The 25974-nt window shown below is 40.0% G+C and overlaps 1 protein-coding gene and 1 pseudogene across 7 annotated transcripts in view; one reads left to right on the top strand and one right to left on the bottom strand.

Moving 5' to 3' along the window:
• Positions 1–25974, bottom strand: part of DIP2B (disco interacting protein 2 homolog B) — a 225686-nt gene that overhangs the window by 95891 nt on the left and 103821 nt on the right. For all 7 annotated transcript variants that reach the window (XM_043563894.1, XM_043563893.1, XM_043563896.1 and 4 more), the window contains exons 2-3: positions 22771–22842; positions 3386–3514 (exon numbers count right to left, since the gene is read on the bottom strand). In XM_043563894.1, coding sequence (XP_043419829.1) covers positions 3386–3514; positions 22771–22842 — 201 coding nt within the window. The remainder of the gene's footprint in view (positions 1–3385; positions 3515–22770; positions 22843–25974) is intronic.
• Positions 8069–13070, top strand: LOC122473049 (annotated as a pseudogene).

The raw sequence follows: 25974 nt of genomic DNA, 5'->3' as shown, positions 1-25974 counted from the left end.
GTGAATGCTTGTCATTTTACTAAACACACCCTCCATTCTTATGCCACTTTTGCATGGGACATGTAAACATAACCGTTCCTAAAGATGGAGTGACAAAGAGGTGAAGTTCGACTCCCAACAATTTCTACAACTTATTTGCTCTACTTCTGCTGCTGCTGTTGATTCCTTCTTATTCATTAGAAGCCGCAATTTGCTGAGTTTTCTTCTGCAATTTAGTTAATTCCTAATGTACTGAAAAATGTGTTTTTTACCCAAAAGCCATGCTTGCATGCCTCCACTTTCATGTTCCCCTCATGATAGTACTCTGGTGCTCTCATATCTTTCAATATCTTCAGGGTTTTTTTTTTTTTTTTTAATTTTTTTTTTCGTTTATTTATTTTTGGGACAGAGAGAGACAGAGCATGAACGGGGGAGGGGCAGAGAGAGAGGGAGACACAGAATCGGAAACAGGCTCCAGGCTCTGAGCCATCAGCCCAGAGCCTGACGCGGGGCTCGAACTCGCAGACCGCGAGATCGTGACCTGGCTGAAGTCGGACGCTTAACCGACTGCGCCACCCAGGCGCCCCTCTTCAGGGTTTTAAATGGCCTTTTCTTCCCTATTTTACCTCTTCTCTGGTCTTCTTGTTACTACCTTAAAAAAAAAGTCCCTGTGAGACAAATATCCCAAACTTACTCTTAAACTCTCTTCAAGATCTCTGCACCAAACTAAGAGACACAGTCGGCTAACCGACATTTGGTTCACAGACTACGCTTTCCCACATTTGGGGTAAATCTGAAAGAATTGGTACAAGAGAGCAAGGGGCTAGAGATCAGTTAGGTTTTCGTTGATTGAGGTCAAAATGTTACAGTAAAGGTCACTATAGCCTTTCTCTGTATGTGATCAGCCTGGATATAGGATGTAGAGAATCATCTTTTTGGTTCCTTACTAATTCTTTTATTATATGCTGTAAAAACAAACAAACAAGGGGGGGAACCCCCACAAAACTCTCAGAAGTCCAGAGATGAGAGTTTAGAGGCCGAAACCCTTCTGGACTGGTCAGAACTCACTGCTGCTGAACCTGGGCCCCAGAGTCAAAAGTGCCCAGGAAATCAGGCTTGGGTCCTGGCAACAAAGAGGAGCTCCTGAGATGTTTTTCTATATCCCGTTGTACCTCCCTCTAATCCACTCTTTAACGAACAACTACTTTTATTCTTTCTTTTCTCCAAAATATCTTTTAGCTCTTACGTATGTTTGGCCCTGTGCCAGGCACTGGGATACAGTAATGGTAGAGCACTTGGTCTGTAGATGGAGCAAACTACTAGAACAAATACAAATGTAACCGCTCCGCTGAAACCCTCTAATGGTATTCAAGATTCCTTAAGATCTCATCCCTGGTCATCTTTCTAGCCTCATCTCCCACCTACTTCCGGGTTCTCGCATTCTACGTTCCATAATGAACTCCTTTCAGGTCTACTATCTGATGCTATTTCCCTCAGTCTGTCTGCTGTGACAGTTTAGATGTCTCACCCTCTGAGAAAGCCTCCTCTGATCGATCAAGACCAGGTTAGGTATAAGGGAAAATTCTGGGGTAGCATGTAATCTCTTTTTTTTCTTAAGAGAGAGGGAGAGAGGGTGCTCTTGAGCAGGGGAGAGGGGCAGAGGAAGGGAGAGAATTCCAAGCAGCCTCCAAGCTCAGTGAGTAGCCTAACGTGGGGCTTGATCCCACAACCCTGGGATCATGACCTGAGCTGATATCAAGAGTCAGATGCTCAACCGGCTGAGCCACCCAGGGGCCCCTAACCTCTACTTTTATTTTTATTTTTATTTTTAAAAAATTTTTTTTTTCAACGTTTATTTATTTTTGGGACAGAGAGAGAGAGAGCATGAACGGGGGAGGGGCAGAGAGAGAGGGAGACACAGAATCGGAAACTGGCTCCAGGCTCTGAGCCATCAGTCCAGAGCCTGACGCGGGGCTCGAACTCACGGACCGCGAGATCGTGACCTGGCTGAAGTCGGACGCTTAACCGACTGCGCCACCCAGGCGCCCCTTATTTTTATTTTTTTTATGTAACACTTCTCATTCCTTCCTTTCAGTGTATAAAAATAGCTATCTAATAAAATCAGCTCCCAAAATGTCTGACACAGGTCGGCAACCATGTCCTTTTCCTTATTTTCTCTAAATCAGTTTCTGAAAGGATATGACATACACCCTGCTTTTTTTAAATTTCTTAATTTATTTATTTTTGAGAGAGAGCATGCATGCTCATGAGCGGGGGACAGGGCAGAAGGAGAGAGACAGAGGATCCCAGGCAGGCTCCACACTGAAGACAATGAGGGGCTTGATCCACGACCAACCCTGGGATCATGATGTGAGCCGAAATCAAGAGTTGGACACTTAACTGACTGAGCCACCCAGGTGCCCCTCACCCTGTTTTCTAATTCAAGAAAAGGTTAAAAGGTTAGCTGGTACAGGAGTCAAAAATCTGAAGAAAGTAAAAGAACACTGCAATTAGTTTGGTGACTTAATTACACTACTTCTTTAAAAAAAATTTTTTTTTTAAGTGTCTATTTATTTTTGAGAGAGAGACAGAGCATGAGCAGGGAAAAGGCAGAGAGAGAGAGGGAGACACAGAATCTGAAGCAGACTCCAGGCTGTGAGTGCAGAGCCCAATGTGGGGCTTGAACTCGTGAGCCGTGAATCATGACCTGAGCTGAAGTTGGATGCTGAACTAAGCCACCCAGGCACCCCAATTCTGTTACTTCTGAAGACAGTAAATGTGTTGCAGAGATTGTCTTAGCACAGTGGACAGTAGGTGGGCATGGGACGGGCTTGCCATGCCACCGGTCCTCCTGAGTGTCTTATGATTTGTTTTTCTGCTCATCGGTCCTGGCCATGATATTGCAGGGGCATGTTCCCACTGCCGGCCACAGCCTGTTGCCTTTTCCCATCTCATGGGTACCTTTTGGGTCAGAAGAAATAAAGTTTAAGAGTTTACTAATTTGAAATTTCATTGTGAGTTTATGTTCCAGTTCCATTAGTAAAAAGACTGATCCATAGCTCCGGCAAACACAGAGGCCACTTCCAACAGAGTCCACTGAGCCCTCTCAGTACCACCTCACGTGACCCTAGCCCTCTACTTTCTTATTTACGTACTCATGTTGCCTTTGTACTTGTCTGGCTCCCCTTCTGACCTTGAGTGCAGAAACGCCATATTTGGGGCTAGAGCCCCAACAAATATTGAGTATCTATCACACCTGGCACATAATAGATAATGACTGATGAATGAATTAATATAGACTTGCTTGGCCCTTCAAGGGAAACAAACATTAAAAGCTTTCAGGATACAGAGTTCATACTACAGTCACTAAAAACTATTCTGCTGGTAAATTTCAGTTCTTTCTCACCTGATCGGTATCGTTCATCCCTGGCTCCCCCGGATCGAGTTCGGTGGTACTTAGAAGGAGCAGAAGTTTGAGCTGCGGATGGAGCAGGTGTCTGGTTTCTATGTTCTTTCTGTACTGCTGACTCAGTTTCTAAAAAAGGAAATTTGGAATATGGTTATCTGATAACAATAGTAGCTGAAGTTTTCTGAGCACTTTATGGCATTCTCACAACACTCTGAGGCAGGTACTATTACCCCATTAGAGGGCTTCAATATACATACCTAAAAAGACATCCAGGCTAAAAAATATAATCTTAGAGTCATAATTGTCAACAGATGATAGGAAAGAAATAGCAAAATAGGAGAGAAAGTGAAAAGGCCACTCCAGAAGAATTTTTTTTAATGTTTATTATTTTCTGAGAGACAGCTTGAGTAGGGGAGGGGCAGAGAGAAAAGGAGACACAGAATCCAAAGCAGGCTCCAGGCTCTGAGATGTCAGCACAGAGCCTGATGTGGGGCTCGAACTTGTGAACAGTGAAATCATGACCTGAGCCAAAACTGGACAGTTAACTGACTGAGCCACCCAGGCACCCCCAAAGAGTTTAAGAATTGAGGGTGTGGGGGGGATGGAGGGGTGTATATGACCCCCTAATCCTGCATAATGGTACAAAGAATAGCTTGGGGACCTTTAGCCTCTTCACTATAAGTTACTCCAAATAAACATGTCATTTAAGCAAAAACTATAGTGCTTATTATGCAAACATAGCTTTTTGAGTCAACCTGTTTCAACTAGAATCACCACTGAACTTGCCCCTTTCCAGTACCTGGACTAACCCCATTCTCTGTCCTATCAACATTCACTGTCTTATCAAGAATATGGGGAAGTGGGAAATAAACAGGTAAAATAATCAGAAGAGAAACACGTTAAGTTCAGTCCCACAAACCACGAGCTGAAACCAAGAGTTGGACGCTTAACCAACTGAGCCACCCAGGTGCACCTCATATACTGTTTTTAAGAAGGCAAGAAGAATATATTTTAGAATGCTCTCCACTAAAGTGCTTTTATGGATCTAGAAATGTTTATTTTTGATGGTTCCTGGCAGCTGAAATTTTTAATATAAAATATATTAACAGAGCAGAACCTATTTTAACACTGATATTTTGAAATATAATGTCTGGGGGCACCTGGGTGGCTCAGTCAGTTAAGCATCTGACTTAGGTCATGATCTCGTGGGGTTCATGAGTTCGAGCCCCGCATCGGGCTCTGTGCTGACAGCTCAGAGCCTGAAGCCTGCTTCAGATTCTGTGTCTCCCTCCCTCTGTCTCACCCCTGCTTGCCCTTTGTCTCTCTCTGTATCTCAAAAATGTATAAATGTTACAAAATTTTTTTGAAATGTAATGCCTGGGATTGTAAACTGAAGTTTTAAATCAACCTAAATTCTTTTGATAATCCATTTCACAGAAGAGCTATACTGAGTTCTTAGTATTTTCACACCTTGCTTCATCTCTTAGTATATAAAGAATCAACAAACTATAGCCCATGTCTGTTTATAAGCAGTTTTATCAGAACATAGCCATGCCCATCTGTTTACATACTGCCTTGTAGATGCTTTCACACTGTAAAGGTACACGGAGTAATTAGAGACTGATGGTCCTCAAAGTGTAAAATATCTACTATCTGGCCCTTTATAGAAAAAGCTTACCAACTCCCAGTCTATAATAAAAGCTAACATTTAAAGGTTTGTTTTTGCTAGGCACTGTGCATACAGAAGTTTTCATATGTTATTTACTCCTCACAACAATCCTACAAAGTCAGCAGTAACACTTTCAACTTATTATAGAAAAGGAATCAGAGACATGGATTATTTTATGCAGCCACACAGAGGCAGGGAATGGCAAGAGGCAGAATTCAAACCCAGATCTGTCTAACTCCACTGGTTCTCAATCAGAAAAGATTATGGGGAAGGAAGGAAGGAAGGAAGGAAGGAAGCAAGGAAGGAAGGAAGGAAGGAAAGGAAGGAAGGAAGGAAAGGGAAAGAAAAGGTTATGAAAATTCTCCCAAGACTGTTAGGAGGAAAGCAATCAGAATTAATAATGTAGTTTAGGAACATCTAAATGCTTCAGGAGGTATAGTCAGCAGCTAGATAATAGTTCTTTAAAAAAAAAAATCACTTGCCAACCATAAGAGACGCTTAAATACAGAGAACAAACTGAGGGTTGCTGGCAGGGTTTTGGGTGGGAGGATGGGTTAAATGGATGATGGGCATTAATGAGGGCACTTGTTGGATGAGCACTGGGTGTTATATGTAAGTGATGAATCACTAAATTCTACTCCTGGAATCATTATTATACTATATGTTAACTAACTCGGATTCAAATTAAAAAAAAATCACTTGCTTTCATGTACATGATTCTGCAAAAAGTCCCTCCAAATTAAGTTTTCAGCCATTCATCAGAGAAATAATTTAAAACATAGTCCAATTAACTTTAAAGAGAGAACAAAAAAGATAAAAGGGCTATTCTTATTTGCATTGTCACATGATCTATAGAGAAAGGAAATCAGATTAGTACCCATGAGCTACTTTGCCTGTAAGTATGCACAGAGAAATTGGTTTGACTTATAGAGTACTATGTTTAAAACACTAGCTTTGTATTACTTTGGGGGGTAAGGTGTCACAGTAAATATATATTTGAATTACCCATCATGGATTATTTTTTAAATTAAATAAATAGATCTTCTAGGACTGACCAAACCACCCTGCTCTGAAACACAGGGCTTCTGAATTAGACAGCTAATGATCCAAAAGATGAAAAGAATGAGCATGGATTCTCATTTCACAAAGGATGGACCAAAGGTTTATGTATTTTTTTATCATCCTCTCCTGCTTTTACTTTGTATTTTTCAATGTAATTAATTAGGAGAAAGAAGATAAGATAGGTTAAAAATAAAAATTGTTTCAAAAAAAAAATGACAGACCAGTGATAGGGGAACAAGGAGTTGATACATTTGAGGAAAAATTAAAGAGAATGAACATTTCCACTCAGGATTATCTAGGCGTTATCAGAGATCAAATCACAAGGAAATGTAACAAAAATACAGACATCTGATGAAACTGACAGTCAGATGACATTTAGCAAGCGATCTACTGAGCTGGTACAAAAAACAAAACAAGCAAAAAAAATAAAACAAAACAAAACCAAAAAACCCCACACAAAACAGGCCTCACAACACTCTATTCACCAAGCAACATTACTATGATGCTCTGCACTGTTTATCTCAGTTCTTTCAGGAATTTAGTCATCCAAACAGACCAGGTCCTTTTTGGGTCTAAAAGCAAGACAATCATTTTGTTGTAGCTTGTCAGAAATGGAACCAGAAGGTCAATATGCAGTTTCAGTAAATGCCTGACAAGTTTATTCAGTGAGCATTCCTCAAGTGCCCACAAAGTGCAATGCTGCGAAAACATGGATTTCTGACAGAACCTTGGCTCAAATGTGCAATATACCTGGCTTCAAGTTCAAGAGAAGTTATTAAAAAAAAAAAAGAAAGAAAGAAAGAAAAGAAAAAAACAAATAAAATGAATTCTTTTTTTTTTTTAATTTTTTTTAACGTTTTTTATTTATTTTTGAGACAGAGAGAGACAGAGCATGAACGGGGGAGGGGCAGAGAGAGAGGGAGACACAGAATCCGAAGCAGGCTCCAGGCTCCGAGCCATCAGCCCAGAGCCCGAAGCGAGGCTCGAATTCACGGACCGCGAGATCGTGACCTAAGCCGAAGTCGGATGCTCAACCGACTGAGCCACCCAGGCGCCCCCAAATAAAATGAATTCTTAGGAATTGAATTTCTTTAAGTATAACAGGGGAGCTTAATAATGAAACTGTAAATAGTCCTTTTTTTTTTTTCCTTAGGTAATCTCTACATCCAATGTGGGGCTCAAACTCACCACCCTGAGATTAAGAGTAGCATGCTCTTCTGACTGAGCCAGGCAGGTGCCCCTGTAGATAATCCTTTTGATTGTAAATAATACCCTCCAATCTGTATGAATTTTATAAAGTTGTATTCCCATGTACTGGAACTTGTTTTTAAAAATATAATATTTATAAATATATTTTACACGTGCATTGAAAAAACTGGAAGCAAATACAGTAAAATGTTAACAGCAATGATCTCTAGGGGATGAGATTCTGAATGTTTTATATATTTTTCTATAGGGTTTACTGGGATACTATAATTTAGAAAACTCACCTTTTTCAGAATATAAAAATAATATATGTTCATTATAGAACATCAAGAAAATAGTTAAGTATAAAGAAGAAAATTAAAATCATATGGGATCTTCTTAATTCAAAGATCATACTCCATTGAATAGATTCTGACCAAAATAAGTTAAAATTAATATTCAGTTTTCAGCTTTTTAGATAAATTATGACTCTACCAGCAGGATTTTCCAATCTTTTAATTGGAAAATCATGTCTCCTTTCCCAAAAGTAACTGACAAGTCAATACATATTTGGGAGAGGGAAGACACTATGTCCTGGCTGGATTAAAATAATTTTGGAAGTCTATTCCCACCTTAGCTTACTTGCCAGGGCAACAATTTGTCATGGAAGGGATACAGAACAATGTACCTCAGGTCTCCTCAAAGTGAAGGGGGCGGGGTGCGGTCAGGGAACATGGGAGCACAGCAGGGCATTATTTGACAACATGTCCAATGTCAGTGGGGCAGGCAAGATGCTGCTTAAAGGTGAATCATTCCCTGGCCAGGGTTTCACACTCCAACAGATCTCAGGAATTACCTGGGGCCTGAAAATAGAGATTTCTAGATTTTGAATAAGATGTGCACAGTTTCACTATCACAGTAAGAAACTAAAAGCAAAGATAGAATGCATTACATGTATCAACATAATAAGATATTACACATCACAAAAAAATTAAAAATATGCTGACTGCAGACATGTGAGATAGTCTAAATGAAATCATGTCAAGTGATAAAAGAACACAAAATACTATGCCCATAATGTGATTACAAGTGTGTATGTAAAAACTACTTATATACGCTTATAAGGATCAAATAGGACATAAAATCCCAGAAGTAGCTTGAATGAGGCACTCTGTAGTTCTTTACCATTTCATTCTTTTGTTAACAGAGTTAGGTATAAATCAAAGTAATTAAAAAAAACAGTAAATACGGATAAGTGAGGGAACAAGAGCTGTGGACCTCACAAATCAAGTCTTTGTCAAAATTCCTAAATTCAAGTATGAAACATACTTGACATTCAAAGAAAAAGATTACTCTCTAATTACTACACAATGACTATCAGTTTGAGGGTTCCTGATATTTTGGTCAGTTGTACAGCATATCCACTAGGGGTCGCCATTATGTTTAAACAGTGATGATTTAGATTTAATAAATTTCAGAAAAACCACAGATTTTAATTTCTTCTACAACACAAAGCTTTCCTTCTCAATGATCAACACATAATTTATTGTTCTTTGGCAAAGAAAGTCTTCCATGATGCCATTGTTTGAACAGAGTCACTAACAGTGATAACTTGAAAAAGAAGGCATGCAAAATTTCCATTCAGAAAGATGGAAGAAAGCCAATCTCAGCTTCTTATCTTTCAACTCTGCCTATGATTTAACAGATATTCTCACCTGTAAGAGTAACATAGTAGAGCACGATGTGCTCTGAGAACCAAATAACATAATAATGCTACTTTTTAGAGTAAACAGAGCATGTTCACTCTTGGTGCTGGTGTTCAGAGAAGAAATTAAATAAGTGATCACCAATTCACGTATATCTTTTACACTGCGTTATGTACTGAGAAGGAAAAAAACCTTTGGGCTTTCTAACCCCAAAGCATGGGCAATTTAGTTTGTATTACAGTTTCAGGGAAGGTCTGTTAAGAGGAGACAGTGATGTAGGCTTTCGGGACACAGAGAGAAGAAAAAGACACTTTCTACAAAAGCATGGTATTTGCAGAAGTCCAGTGAGGGAGAAAAACCTTGACAAGAGTAAGAAAGACTGGTAGGCACAGTGAAAGAGATGGAGCAATACAAAACGAGGCTGGAAGAAAAGCTGGGTCAGGTCACTCTTTGAAGGGATTTAAACGGGAAATGATAGCATAACAATGATAATAACGTTTCTACAGCTCTTTAAACTTTCATAACACCATCTCATTTTAGCTTCACAATAACATTATCTGATAGACACCATTAAGGAAGCAGAACACCCATCACAGATTAAATTCATTTTTCTATACTGAGAGAATGCCAATAATCACCTTGAATCACTTGGGAAATCTTCCCTTTAGAGCAAAAGTACCCCCAGCCTGCCTTACAAGGATGAGTGATAAACCTCACTGAATGGGGAAAGGGAGGAAAGAATGAGTGTTTGCATCTGGAGTCTGGAAAAGGGGTCACCTGCCTGATTCCTAGGGGTGGATTCTTGGAGAAAGGGGGGCTAGGGGTTCTGGGTCTGTGAAGTGGCAGGTGTCTGAAAAGATTCTGCCCCAGAGCTTCCTGGGCCACCTGGCACGAAGAGAACGGTTGAGCACGGAGCTGAAAGAGCACAATACCAAGAGCTCTGTCCTGAGAGGTCAGCTGGGGGTTCTTGGCTGAGCTGAGCAGAGACAAGCTCCTCCACCGAAGCATGCTTAGCAGTGGGTCAGTATCACTGGTCACAAGGTGAGGACCAGTGTTTAAAAGAACCCCATGAGGCGCTGAAAAGCAGCAGCAGACTATGTATGGGCTCTTCCCTTTGGAGGGTGGAAGCGGTCCTGACTACCTCTCCTGTGCTAGCCACCTCCCGCGGGGTCCTTGAACAATTCAGAGAAGCCCCCAGACGAAGACAGTGGACTTCCTTCCGATAAGGGACGGGGAACAGATATGACTGCAATGTGTGTCCACTCCAGACTCTAATACTATCAAACCTAGCAAATGAAACAGCAGCACTGGGACTGGAATAAAAAATTCCAAGTTCTTTCCATTAGGATGTGACCCTCATTCGGGAAGGAACTTTTAAATCAAAATGGCACAGGTAAGATAGATCCCACCCATGCCCCTCCACACCCACACACACAAACAGGCATGCTGCCTACTTAATATTTATATAGTTGGAAATGTTCTGTAGAATTCCAAAATGCCCTTTCTGATTTCAATAGGTGGGTTTTTTTTTTTATTTTTTTTTAACGTTTATTTATTTTTGAGACAGAGAGAGACAGAGCATGAACAGCAGAGGGGCAGAGAGAGAGGGAGACACAGAATCTGAAACAGGCTCCAGGCTCTGAGCGGTCAGCACAGAGCCCAACGTGGGGCTTGAACTCACGGACCGTGAGATCATGACCGGAGCCGAAGTCGGACGCTTAACCGACCAAGCCAGCCAGGCGCCCCTCAATAGGTGGTTTTAAGTTCACGTCCTTTTGAATTTTCACAGTACGTTGTTTAGAACTCCCTTACAATGCTAATTTCACTGTATCTTTTATAAGCCTCATTTGTATACCTGTCTTATCTCTCCTACTACAGCATAAATAACTTGAGGTCACAGTCTGGTCTTAATTCATTTTGTATCTCCTGCAGTAATTGGCTCTGGGTTTCATAGTGTAGGTACCCCAAATTTTGGCTGAAATAAATAATTAAGATCTTATATGTCTCTTCAGCTCCATCAGTGATAGCGAGTGGCTGGGAAAAACAGACAAAAATGGAAAGATACCAATTTTTTTAAAGCACGTGGTTAAATGTTAATCTGAGAAGCCTGCTTATTTGTGTATCTCTAAGCTATACAAGTGTTATGCAAAAAAAAAAAAAAAGTGCCTTTCACAATTTTCATGCTTATGCAAGGTCATTAAGAAACTTAAAGAGAGAAAAATAGGGTCACAGACTATCCTCAAGAGGGGTTATCAGAGGCTTCAGAGCAACAGCACAATACCAGGTTTTCTTTGGCTTCATTTTAACTTGCTCATATACACAATCTCAAAGGCAGGGCTGAACAGAGAAGGCGATCGGTGATGCAAGCGGCGTGGAGCCGTGGGCAAACGCAGTAAGGTATACAGACAGGAGAACTGGTGAGCAAATATCCTCTAGCAAAATAAGCAGTGATCACAAAAGAAATCCAAGTTTGGGAAAAACCTCTGGGTCACGTCCTACCAGGACAAGCTAGAGAAAGTCAACACATAACCGAATTCATAAACTGATAGGTCTTATCCCCAAAAGGGCAGTAGGTGAGGGACCGGGGAAAAAATGATGTGCAAACCTAGACCAGGAGGGGACATGGAAAAGGTAAGATTCTATTCTAAAGCCAAGAGACAAACACAATTAAATGAAGTGAAAGACAGTGGGACAAATGCTAAGGATGAAGAAGGAAAACACATACACAAAGGTCGCAAACAATCTGAAATACAGGAAGACAGAATGGACTATTTACATCAATGGAATCAAAAATAGAAGCTGTAGTGATGCCCTAAAGCAAGAAACGCGGGCCCCAAAGAAGATGCCACTACTGAGCTTCAAGGGCAATTTTAAAGAGTGGAGAGGGCAGACCCACCCAAAGGAGGGAGGCCTCCCAGTTTGAACACGTGAATCAGACTGTTTTGGAGACCGTATGAACAGCTTGCTGGTGAACACTGAAAACGAAGTACTAAGGTCTTTGAGAGATCTTTTAGTTTGATAGAAATTACCTTTGTACAAATTTTGAATAATGCTTACAAAAAAATGTTAGGATAAAGAATCCTGAGGGGCATATGGGGGACTCAGTTGGTCGGGTGTCCGGCGTCTAACTCCTGATTTTGGCTCCGGTCATGATCCCAGGGTCATGGGATAGAGCCCCGTATCAGGCTCCACGGAGCGTGGAGCCTGCTTAGGATTCTCTACCTCCCTCCCTCTGCCCCTCTCCCCTGCTTGCGTACGCTCTCTCTAGAATAAAAAAATAAATAGAAATAAAAAAAGAACTCTGATTAAAGATGGCAGACTGGACACTTCTATCTATCCCTACTCCTTCCCAAAACGCCACCAGAACGATGATGAAGACCTGCAGCAGAACAAGATAACAGTTCAGATCCATGCAGGAAGAGAGACAGCACCGAGAGCTGTCTCTGCAAAAGTAATAATAAAACCAATGGATAATTCCAAGAAAAAGAAAAAAAAAAAAAAAAGAGCCCATAATCCTAGTAAAGCAAATGGCTTAGCAATCCTAGTAAAGCAAATGGCTTAGCTGTGAATATTTATGGGATGATAATAATCTGAGCACTGAATTTCCTCAGCTGCTGCTAAGGTGCTTGGTCTTCCAAGGAAGCTAAGGCCAGGCTGGGGTGAGGCCCTCACTTCATTGGGCGACTATCCACTCAGCACTCACCCGCGCCATTGCCTCCGTCTTGGACCCTGCCTCCATCTGCTTGGCCCTCATCCTACACGATGATGAGGTGACTGTCACAAAGAAGATCAATGCCTTCATTAAAGTAGCTGGCGTAAATGCCGAACCTTTCGGGCTGGGTTTGTTTGCAAAGGCCCTGGCCAATGTCAACATGGAGAGCCTCATCTGCAACGTAGGGGTTGGTGGACCTGCACCAGCAGGAGGTCCCGCTCCCCGTACCAGCTGAGGAGTAGAAAGTGGAAGCAAAGAAAGAAGAATCAAAGGAGTCTGATGATGACATCAGTTTTGGTCTTTTTGACTAAACCTCTTCTGTAACCTGTTCAGTAAAAAACTGAACTCCTTAAAAAAAAATGTAAGCACTGAATGCCAGTTTAACAACAACAGTAATATATTACGCATACTGCTCAGAATGAGTTTGAGATGGGAGATGTGAAGGAAGGGGTAAAGGGGAAAAGGGAGTGTGTGGTGTCTATGTAGTTGAGAGACTAATATGTAAGAGAGGAAGATTCTGATCTTTTACAGTAGGAAATAAATAATGCTTCAAATTGAAAAAAAAAGTCAAGAAATAGTGATAAAAATGTTACTTAGAAACACAGAGGTAAATATCAGAAGAAAGAGTTAAATGAGTTGAAAGAATCTAGGGAAGAAGACACTGCCCATTTTTGTTGTTAGAAACCTTGTAGTCCTATTTGACTATTTAAAATAGATTCATTAATTTCATTTAAAAATAAAAATTAATTAAAGAGAAATGCCAAATCTCACATGAAAATCAAAATACTCTGCACAGTCTCCTGGAGCTGGAGCAGGTCTAAATTAAAATAAAAGATTTACTGAGGGCGAAGACAAGCTGACAGGATCATCACTCTCATCAGTACAGTAAACCATTTCTTTCATTCCTTGACAACTTTCATCTTCACAGATGTTTACTAAAAGAGATACTGGAAATTCTGAATGCCCCTTCTGTTCAGTTCCACAAACATTTCTAGAACATATACTATATGTCAGGCCCTAATACTAGAAACTGAGGACATGAAGAATAGAAGTAATAATGAAAAAAGAATTTTCCTGATTTTAAAGACTTTAAGAGTCTAGCAGGAGAGTAAGACACATGAATAAACCATAGTCAATGGGACAGTCAGAGAGAACTTTTTAAAAATGCAGCTCAGATAAAAGAAGTGGGAACCGTTTTTGATAGGGCTGGTCCAGGAGGCTTCTCTGTGGAAATCCTAGTTGAACAAACCGAGTAAAGGGAGGGAGTAAGCCAGGACAGGGGAGGTCCCAAGCAGACTCATCAGCCTTGTCCGATGCTGTCTCCTGGTGTCTCCATAGTACTTGGAACCCTAGATGCGCTTAGTAAATACGTGCTGTCCTAAGGTTCTGTCTCTGTATCATTAAACTCTTTTCTATGAAAGCTAGCTGAAGTATCAGTTACTTATATCCAAAGTATTTTGACTTAAAGAAGAGACCCAGGATCAGTCCAGGGAAATTGCTTCTCCCTACATAAAATCTTCCATTTTCCTACAATTCTAAGAGTGGCCAAGAGTGACTAATTTACAGAGGAGTTAGAGCACCTGTGGTTTCAAATGTCAATTCTTTGGACCATGCCAAAAGAGTTAATTTCTAGCCTTTTCTCCCTGGACATCTGCTAACTGAGGTGTGGGAGAAGCTCTATATCCAGGCCCAGTAGTTTCCATACTAAAAGATGTGCTATCTGTGGGCCATTCATTGCAGAGAGGCTATGGCTCAGAATGAGTAGATGTGAACCTGCCAAAGCTTCATTTCTCCCATGACTTTCAATGTGAGAGATTCTTGAGTCTCTGAGTACGATCTGAACCTTTATCAAGATACCTATTTTTCATATAACATGGCTCTTCATTTATCAGATAAAAATCTGGTTTTTGTTTAACTACAGAAACCACAATCAGTTCCAATGTTGGGAGATTTAAGTAATGTGACACAACAGATTTTTGTCATATAGTGACTTTAGAACCTAACCCCTATGATACCACTGAACTATACCATGCTTATTATTAACCCATATTGTCCTTACTCAAATTTCCACTATTTAATTTCTTTTCTTTTCTTTTTAAAACAATTATTTATTTTTGAGAGAGTGCAAGTGGGGGAGAGGCAGAGAGAGGGAGACAGAGGATTCCAAGCAGGCTCTGCACTAACAGGCTGATGGCAGCAAGCCCAATGTGGGGCTCAAACTCATGGACCGCAAGACAATGACCTGAGCTGAAGTCAGACACTCAACTGACTGAGCCACCCATGTGTCCCTCCACTATTTATTTATATTTTTTAACTCCGAGCTGTCAGCACAGAGCCCGACACGGGGCTTGAACTCAGACTGTGAGATCATGATCTGAACTGAAGTCGGACACTCAACCGACTGAGCCACCCAGGCGGCCCCGCCCCTCCTCTATTTAATTTGTAAGTATTTTCCTCAACCTTGTGTTCTCTTGCACATTTTTCCATTCTCCTGCTATGTTGTCAAATTTTTTTAATCTTATTTCAAAGATTTATTTAACATTTGAATAAAGAAATCTAAATATACATAAATAAGGGAATCCAAGATAATTTCAACTCCAAATAAATTCCACACAGAAAATCATTCGCTAAATTTTTAGATAAACAAAAGAGATTAGTGAAGAATACCACTTTTATACACTACACTCAAGTAGCTACCTTCACAATGAAGCTTCTTGCCATTAAATTAATGAGATCTCACAAGGTAACAGAAAGAGTTCAGAAGATGTTATCCTTCCAAAAGGAAGATTTAGGAAATTCTTAGAGAAAATATTAAAATAAATTTTATTTCATTTAATTCTATATGAGACATTAATATAATTTAGTAAGTTTAAAACATGCATTTCAATGCTGTTAAAAGAAATCAAACTAAAGCTTTCTGCAAAATCTACAAAGATATCTGCGGTAAATACTCCCAAGGGGTAATCTCTTCTTTTGCTATAGAACCTATATGATATAGATTATCCAGTCCTACATACAATCCCATTTTGGGACAGATATGAATAGATCCAAGATCACAGGTGGGCCAAGTGATAAGCACAAATGCAGAGAATTCCCCACTAAGAAACCCTCCCTAAAGTATGTAACTACTACCAGACGGACTGTAGGAAGAAGGAGATTAAAATGAGAGGAAGGAGTGAGATGTATGAAGAAACAGCAGGCAAAGAATAAAGTACTGTTAGCTACATAAGACAGTAACTGATAATTGAGGGGGTCTGTAAACAAGGTGATACTAAAACATAAGATCAAGAGTAACCGTAGTTGGTAGTGAAGCATTTTTAAAGTACCTGTGTTGTCTGGGAGGAGACTTAAGATGTCTAATAACTCCAGACAGTTTAGACTGTTTAAAAAACCTTAGGATAAAAAACACTACAGGGACAATGACAGTTACTCATAATAAAAGGAACAATTCACAAAGAAGACATAGTAATTCTTACTTCATGTGTACCTAGTAACATAGCTTTTTTTTTTTTTACTTTATAAACTTATTTATATTTTAATCATTTTCCTTTTTTCATCATGATGAGTGTACTGTTTAATTCACATCCCTTATTTCCCCAATTCCTCCACCTATCTCCCCTTTGGAAACCATCAGTTTGTCCCTATAGGTAAGAGTCTGTTTCTTGGTTTCTGTGTGTCTTTTTTCTTTGCTCATTTGTCTCTTAAATTCTACATACGAGTGAAATCATACGGTATTTGTCTTTCTCTGACTGACTTATTTCACTTAGCATTATACTCTCTAGCTCCATCCATGTTGTTGCAAATGGCAAGATTTCATTCTTTTTTATGACTGAATAATATTCCTGTGTGTGTGTGTGTGTGTGTGTGTGTGCGCGCGCACGTGTGCATGCATGTGTGTATCACATTTTCCTTATCTGTACATCTAGCAATGGACACTTGGACTGCTTCCATAATTTGGCTATTGTAAAAAATGCTGCTATAAACATAGGGGTGCATATATCCCTTTGAATTAGAGTTTTTGTATTTTCGGGGTAAATACCCAGGAGTGTCGTTGCTAGATCATAGGGTAGTTCTATTTTTTATTTTCCATCCTGTTTTCCACAATGGCTGCACCAATCTGCATTCCCACCAACAGTGCAAGAGGGTTCTTTTATGTCTACATCCTCGTCAACACTTGTTGTTTCTTGTGGTTTTGATTTTGGCCATTCTAATAAGTGTGAGGTGATATCTCATTGTAGTTTTGATTTGCACTTCCCTAATCATCAGTGATATTGAGCATTTTTCATGTGTCTGTTGGCCATCTGGATGTCTTCTTTGGATCACTTTTCCGCCTTTTGGCTAAGATCAAGTGTGGATGTCTTCTTTGGAAAAATGTCTGTTCGTGGCTTCTGCCCATTTCTTTAAAAATGTTTTATTATTTATTTTTGAGAGAGAGAGAGAGACAGAGCCTGAGTGGGGGAGGGGCAGACAGAGAGAGGGAGACATAGAATCCGAAGCAGCTCCAGGCTCTGAGCCTGATGCAGGGCTCGAACTCATGAACCGCAAGATAATGACCTGAGCCAAAGTCAGACACTTAACCAACTGAGCCACCCAAGCACCCCTCTTCTCCCCATTTTTAATTGGATTATTTGGTTTTTGGGTATTGACTTGTATCAGTTCTTTATACATTTTGAAGACTAACCCTTTATCGGATATGTCATTTTCAAGTATCTTCTCCCATTCAGTACGTTGCCTTTTAGTTTTGTTGATTATTTCCTTCACCATGAAGAAACTTTTTATTTTGATGTAGTCTTAATAGTTTATTTTTGCTTTTATTTCCCTTGCTGCAGGAGACATATCTAGAAAAATGTTGCTATCGCTGACGTCAGAGAGATTACTGCCTGTGCTCTCTTCAATGATTTTTATGGTTTCAGGTCTCAAATCTAGGCCTTTAATCCATATTGAGTTTATTTTTGTATAAGGCAGTCCAATTTCATTCTTTTGCATGTTGCTGTCCAGTTTTCTCAACACCATTTGTTGAAGAGACTATCTTTTCCCATTGTATATTCAGTTCTCATTCATTGAAGATTAATTTCCCATATAATTGTGGGTTTATTTCTGGTTTTTTTGCTCTATTCCACTGATCTATGTATCTATTTTTATGCCAGTACCAAACTGTTTTAATTACTACTGCTTTGTAATATAACATGAAATCTGAATTGTGATACCTCCACAGTTTTTTCTTTCTCAAGATTGCTTTGGCTAGTCGAAGTTTTTTATGGTTCCATACAAATTTTAGGATTGTTTGTTCTAGTTGTGTGAAAACTGCTGTTGGCATTTTTGATAGGGATTGCTTTTTAAGCAAGCCATTTAAAAAATATTTTAAAAATATTAATTCTGGGGCACCTGGGTGGCTCAGTGAGTTGAACGTCTGACTCTTGATTTCAGCTCAGGTCCTGATCTCATGGTTTTGTGGTTTTGAGCCCTGTGCTGGGCTCTGCACTGATGGCACGGAGCCTGCTCAGGATTCCCTCTCTCCCCCTCTCTCTCTGCCCCTCCGCCGCTTGAATTCTCTTTCCCTCTCTCAAAATAAATAAAGTTAAACAAATTAAAAAATATATAAAAATAAAAAAAATATATGAATTCTTCCAACCCATGAGCATGATTCCATGCTCTTTTCATTTCTTTGTGTCATCCTGAATTTCTTTCCTCAGTGTTTTACAGTTTTCAGAGTACAGGTCTTTTATCTCTTTGGTTAAGTTTACTCCTAGATATTTTATTGGTTTTGGTACAATTGTAAATGGGACTGTTTTCTTAATTTCACTTTCTGTCGCTTCATTATTAGCGTATAGAAATGCAACAGATTTCTACACATTGATCTTGTATCTTGTGAGTTTACTGAACTCATTTATCAGTCCTAGTAATTTTTTGGTGGAGTCTTCAGGGTTTCTACAGAGAGTATCCTGCCATCTGTAGGTAGTGAGAGTTTTATTTCTTCCTTACCAATCTGGATTCCTTTTATTTCTTTATGTTGCCTAATTGCTGTGGCTGGGACATCCAGTAATATGTTGAATAAAAGTGGTGAGAGTGGACATCCTTGTCTTATTCTTAGTACTGTCGCTTTAAAACATATAAAGCAAAACTTGACAGAACTACAAGGAAAATCGACAAACACACAGTCATGGTACAGATGTTTCAATATAGTTCTATTAGAAATGATAGATCAAACTGTCAGAAAGTTACTAAGAATAGAAGAGATCTGAAAAATGCAATTAATTCTTTGAATTAATGGGCCAGAACAATCCACTTAATGAATAAAACACAAATAGAAGAGTTACAGAGATTTGCTAAATGCTAGCCAGGTCGTAACAAATAACGAAGATTTGCTTTTGTATAAGCATGTTTTGTGACCACAGTGAAATTACGAAACACTTAACTTAGGAAACAAGGCAGAAAAATCTAACGCATCCAACTCAGGAAATGCAGAAAGAGTACAAAAGAGTAAACGAAAAGTACAAGGAAGGAAATACATATGGAAGCCTAAAATAATAGCTCTTTCTGCCCACGGGTTCTGTCCCCATGCTTTAATAAAACCACCTTTTAGCACCGGAAAAAAAAAAAAAAAAAGAGGAAGCCAAAAATAATAAACCAGAAAATAAAGACATACTTAAAAAGTTTCAACAAAACCAAAAGCTTATTCTCTGCAAAGACAAACTTTTTGTTTTTAATATTTTTTAATGTTTATTTATTTTTGAGAGAGAGACAGAGACAGAGACAGAGCATGAACAGGAGAAGGGCAGAGAGAGAGGGAGACACAGAATCTGAAGCGGGCTCTAGGCTCTGAGCTGTCAGCACAGAGCCCGACACAGGGCTCAAACTCAAGAACCGCAAGATTGTGACCTGAGCCCAAGTCAGACGCTTAACTGACTGAGCCACCCGGGCACCCCTGGGAAGACTCATCAAAAGAAAAAAGAGATCCAAGTAAATAATGTAAACAAACAGAGGCTTTAAAAATAAAGAGAACATTGTGGACAACTTAGTAAATTTGAAAATATAAACAAAATAGATGATTTCCTAGAAAAAAATTAAACTTGCCAAAAATGAAGAAACAGAAAAGTGATAGAACTTGGTGACAGACAAGAGATGAGGAATTAAGGAGATGCTGAGGAGGATTTCTAAGTCTCTAACTTGTTGGGCTTTCAGATGTGAGTCTGATTTACTCAGAAGAAGAAAACAAGAAGAGAAGCCTAAGAGCAGGTTGGATGTCACTGTGGTTGGATTCTTGTTTTTATTTTTTGCTGTGTGTGGCTGTGTGTGTGTGTGTGTGTGTGTGTGTGTACATGTATGAAAGGGTTGGTTGTGGTGGTAGGGATGGTGTGTGTATGTCATCGATTTGACGGATATGTTGAAATGGAGGTTCCTTTAAGCTATATAAATGGAGACGTTAAGTATGTAGTTGGATCTATGGGTCAGAAGCTTAGGAGAGATATGAGTTTAAGATACATATTTTGGAGTTACTTGTATTTAAATGGTAATTAAAGCCACAGGTATGGCTGAAATACTCGAGGGAGATAGAGCGCTGGTTCTCAAAGTGTGGTATCTGGACCAGCAACCTCAACACCACCTGGGAATTCAACAGAAACGCAAATTCGTGGGCCCCATCCTGGACTTACTGAATCAGAAACCCTGAGAGTGGGGTCCTCCAATCTGTGTACTGATAAGCCCTCCAGCGACCGTGATGCAGGCTGCAGTCTATGAGCCACGGACATCGAGTGAGACATCAAGAAGGCTTGGGCCCTTCCCTTGAAAATCCCAACATTTAACAGAGGAGGACGAGCCGTCAAGGATGACTAGGAGCACCAGCGAGAGGAGAGTAAGAAAATGAAGAGAAGTTTCAAAAGGAGTGTTTCGAGAGGTAGAGTGGTAACTTCCTCTGTGATGTCACTTGAACTAGTTCTAGCAGGGACTAGAACAGGCTGAGAACTGAAGAGTTGAGAAAATTGAGACAGTAAGTACAGACAGCTCGGAGCAGTTTGATCACAAAGGGGAAGCAGAGAGGGAGTAAATGGAAGAGGCTGACAAGGGAGGATTTTTTTTTTTTTAGCAGAACAGTAGCAAGCATGATGGACTGCGGAGGGAAGAATCTGGCTGAGAGGGAGAGAGCGAGTTTACAAGCGAGCCGGGAACTGGAGGCCATGACTAGGGCACACCAAGGGGGCGGGGCAGCAGGAGCATCTTATACTTACAGACTTTAGAACTGCTGGACAGGGTGATAATAAAAAGTAGACCAACTTTTTGTTGGCTTTACTACTGCTTTCTAAGTTTTTACAGATACTGCACACCTTATTGCCCATACCAGGGGCAGCCCACTCCCACTGCCTTGTCCTTGGTGTCAGGGGATGATAATATAAGGTCTCTGAGAAAGGAAGAGGGAGGGGATCCAAGGCACAGGCGGAAGTCCTGGCCTTAGATAAGAGGAAGAGATTACCTTTCTAACCAGAAGGAAGGAGGTAAACATGATGGGCACAGATGTGGCAAGTCTGAAGTCTGAGAGCAGGAAGCCGAAGGAGCTATCATCAAATGGCTTCTATCTTCCGCACGAGATCATCTGCAAGACCCTTCCTACTGTGAAATGGCTATGTTCCATTCTCTTGGCCTACCGCAATTAAATGTCTGATTCGTACTCACTGAACCACCTTCTATTTGTGATCTGGTTCCCCATGTAGGCCTACCCAAGGTGCAAGAATGTGCTGACCACACAGGTTTGAGTATGTCTCAGTGGTTTCTCATAATAAACCAATAAACTGGTTTTTGAACATAATCTGGTTTCTATGTAGCCTGACTACAGATAACAGACAGATCATAGTCCTTTTTTACATTGATCCTATTTCTTATTGACTTACCTTCTCAGGATCCGACTGCTTTTTCACAAAGTGACTAACGTAAATCTCTGGCCCTACAGGGGCATGGGCCAGATCCACATTTAAGCAGCCTCTGTCATGCCCTGCTCAGCAAAAGCTGGCTTTTCATTAGTTGTCACTGGACCCACTTCTACCTCTTCTCTCTCAATTCCTTTTGACATCTGTCTGTTCATTAAGATACTGCTGTCACTGCACTGACCTACTAGTTTTTGCAGGGGGAAATTTCCAAGAATAATACAGGAAATAAAACAAGAGTGAAATATATTGGAACATCACCATTATTCATTTTCTTGTTCTATTAATCATTCAGTACTTACAGACCATATACCCTGTGCAAGGCTTACTATTAGAACTATGGGGAATACAAAGTCCACAAGGTATTTACAACCCAGAAAGAAAAGCAATTAGCTCCACAAAGAGCAGGCTTGAGGAAATAGGACTTTGACTACAGGGGAGGAATTAGAAATAAAGAAAAAATTCCTCATAGTAAAAGTGATTAAAGTAGAAACAGGATATCAAAGGAAATCCTCAAATCTGAGTAACTTGAAAAAAAAATATGATGACTTAGAGACAAGACAGCCTTGCCTACAGGCAAAGGTTACAGCAAGCCCTTTGGAATTAAGCACACAATGACTCAGGACTGTTTGACATAGAAAGAACCCACCAGTGTCTTTGCAGAAGGAATAAGTGAATTAATAGACAAGTTTATTAGGGTTCTTACCCCCAAATCCTCAGGTACTAATCCTTGAGTTGCCCTGCAGTACTCAATCTGTCTGTTCATCCTTCTTATCTTTGCTGCCCTTGCTCCTCTCCACCACAGTTTGTGCTCTGGCATAAATAAGATGCAGCTTTTCCATGACCTGGAATTTTCTACCATTGAATCATGTCAGCTGTGCACATACACACTATCACCCAAGCTCTGTGTAAGTGATTTGATGACTTAGGTATTTTAAAAGTGCCTCGCACACAGCAGATGCTCAATTAAGATTCATTTCCTCCTTTCTTTCCTTCCGTTTTTTTTTTTTTTTCTCTCCCCTGGTAAGGAAGGGAGGGAAAAAACAGGAACCAACAAAAGACAGATCTCCTGTAAGATAGCATTCTTTGGTGTAAAAATACTGAAGAGACTTAAACCACTTCTCATTGCCTACCTTGTGTCTGTGGGATGTAGGGAGACAGGAGTTTTGACCTTTTCTTTTCGTATCCCTTCTGTGTGATGTCCCCTAAAATAGCAAGAAACAGAAATAGGTTATGCATTATTCTTACTCTGCGGTTGTTCACTGTAAAAATAAAATTAATTACAGAGTGTTATAGAATTACCACATAGAGAGTAGGAAAAAAAAATGGATAGTTCTTTGCCAAGGATTTTGCTATGTGTGATTTCCCACAGTCTTGGAGCCGACTCCTTGTGGAAAATTGTAGGGCTTGTCTCCACACCAAGCCAGCATAGCAATACGCTGCATACCATGTCAGAGATTCCCGAGTTCCTAGGCACCCCTCGTTTCCTTGGTATTTAAGATAGACCAAAATGGAATGCTGCAAGGCTGGCAGACAAATGATCTCTCCCAAGTTTCAGTCTGGCCGCACGAATGCCACTGGCATGGGAGGTACTCTATGGAACCACGCAAAATCAAGAGTCTAGTTCAGGGGAGGAGTCAAGGTTCAGACACTGGGGTGGGATACCTGAAAGGCCTCTCTGCATCTTAGTAGCCATGCTTGAACCAGGGCTGGAATTCTCATATCCCCTCCCCTTGATTCACTGGTTTGTATTATTTATGTACATGTTATGTCCTTTTCACAAGGTTGAATTAAAAAGTATACTTGAAGCACACAAAAATTACACATGCGACAAATGCAGTAAGGATAAACTGATTAATAGAGGAAAAAAATGTGTGGTTCAAGTGCCAAGAAATATGCTAGGTATTAAAGAAAGAGTAGCAGATGAATGGGTAGAGAGCAGGGTTAAAAGGAAAAGGAAACACAGGAGAACAAAAGTTAATCAAGGGAGAATGAGTAATTCAAAGCTGGGGGAATAAATATATGTTGTGAGGTGACACGGTAGAGCATTGTTTTCTAAAAAAGAACTTTCAGGGGCGCCTGGGTGGCTCAGTCGGTTAAGCGTCTGACTTTTGATTTTGGCTCAGGTCATGATCTCACGGTTGGTCGTGAGACCTGCGCTGGGCTCTGTGTGGAACCGGCTTGGGATTCTCTCTCTCCCTCTCCCCCACCCATGAACCTGTGCATTCTCTCTTAAAAAAAAAAAAAAAAAAAATTTAAAAAGAATTTTTTAATTAAAAAAAAGTTTAAAGTGAAAATTTAGCATAAAAAGTAAGTTGCACATTAACATTTACAACATTGATGGACACAGATTCGAAACCACGAGTGGTGAATGTCATTTGCCTTTCATTTCAGCACAGGACTGATGGAGTCAATGGTGGGGAGGTAGCAGGGCTCGCTGAGGGGCGTAAGCAGGGGAGTGACACAGGCTACACGGTGCAGCAAGTTAGTTCACTCTTCCTGAGGAGAGTGAGATCAAGGGCAGAAGCCAGAGAGACTACCTGTTACCCTTATGCTACTTCCTACAGTGATCTGGGCAAGTTAGGAGTAGCTTAAAGACAGTGGTATAAGGGATGAAAAGAAGTGAATAAATTAAGAGAGATATTAGGGAGAAAGACTGGACTGGATGGATATGGGTGAGAAGGTTTCTGGCAGATGGTAGTGCTATTCCATGACAGAGAAATACAGCAAGAAATGCAAGTTTGGCGGGCTAAAGAAAACCGGAGTTGAGCTTAGGAGAGGCCCATGAAACACACAAAAGGACATGTCCAACCAGCAACTGGATATGTGGATCTAGAACTCAGGAAAGAGGAGACAGTTTTGGAACGATCAGGATATAGCTGAAAAATAAACTACTACCATCTTTTTGGAGTAATGTGGCAATTTCTATCAAAATTTTGATTCAGCACCTGCCTTTTTAGAATTTATACAATGACAATATGCACACAGGTGACAAAAATCAAATAAGAATATTACCTGACTCATTCTTTATAATGAAAACACTGGAATGAATCTGGATGTTTACATCATAGACCATCTATACCAGTGGCTTTCAACTGGGAATGATTTTATTCCCCAGGGGAGAACTGACAATGTCTAGAGATATTTTTGTCACAACCAGAGGGAAGGGATGCTACTGACATTTAAGGGATAGAGGCCAGGGATGCTGCCAAGTGTCCTGCAACGCACAGGACAGTCCCACAATGAAGAATTAGCCAGTCCAAAATGTCAATAGTGTTAAGGATAAGAAACCCTGGTCTACATAATACTAGGCCGGTATTCCAAATGCACTGGCACAGGAAGATATCTAAAATACAGAAAGGGTAAAAACGCAAGTTGCAGAACAGTGAGTATAATAGGATCTAATTTTGTACAAAATAGCAATAGGTATGTTTGCATATATATAGAAAATAGTCTGGAAGGCTATATATACATTAAATAAATGTTTACCCTTTGGGGAACAGGAATATGAGGGGTTTCACTGGTTTTACATACTTTAACAAAGTTTGATTTAAAAAAAAACAAGACCGAATGATTTGCATAATCTCAAAAATATTTTTTTCATTAAGAACGAATGGTTCTATAAATACATATTTGTAAACACAATAAGATGGTCACAGTGTGTGTGTATATATATACATATATATATAACAGGGAAAAAGCAAGATAGTAAACAGTTAACACAGTATATTCAATTTTTTGAATAATAATATTTCTACACATACAAATGTATACATAAAGAAAGTCTGGAGTTTTATGCACCAAAATATTAACAGTGGTTAGCCACGGCTTGCAAAGTTATGACTGATTTTAGCTTCTTGTCCTTTTTGCTTGTCTGTATTTTCTTACTTTTCTATAATGAACATCCACTATTTCAAGAAACAATAAATATTCAAAAGTACAATCACAAATACTTATTAGACTATACAAGTTTAATCACAATGGCCCTTCATCTCTGGTCTTCTAGGGCAATAAGGGAAACCCATAGTGCATTCTTTGGAAATAAAAACCAAACCTTGTCAATTAGCAAAGTGAAGGGTTTAGGTAATCTCCAACAATACACACAACTAACAGAGATGTGGGAGCCTACCAAGGAAAAAGAGGAAATCAAGTCTTTTATTGCAAAAGAAACAAAGGAGCATTCTCCTGCCCCATTTCCCCCTCACAAGCTTCCCTACCTCCACTGTACATACACATCCCACTCCCTGAAGGGCACAAAGACCACTTCTGCTGGCTCAGAACACATCTGATAAAGTAAAAGGCCTTTATAAGCTTTCTTCAGGGTTTAGAGTCTCAAT

This window comes from Prionailurus bengalensis, chromosome B4 (genome assembly GCF_016509475.1).
Source record: "Prionailurus bengalensis isolate Pbe53 chromosome B4, Fcat_Pben_1.1_paternal_pri, whole genome shotgun sequence".
Taxonomy (NCBI): domain Eukaryota; kingdom Metazoa; phylum Chordata; class Mammalia; order Carnivora; family Felidae; genus Prionailurus; species Prionailurus bengalensis.
Note: the sequence above shows the minus strand (reverse complement) of the source record. Positions and strands in the feature narration are given on the sequence as shown.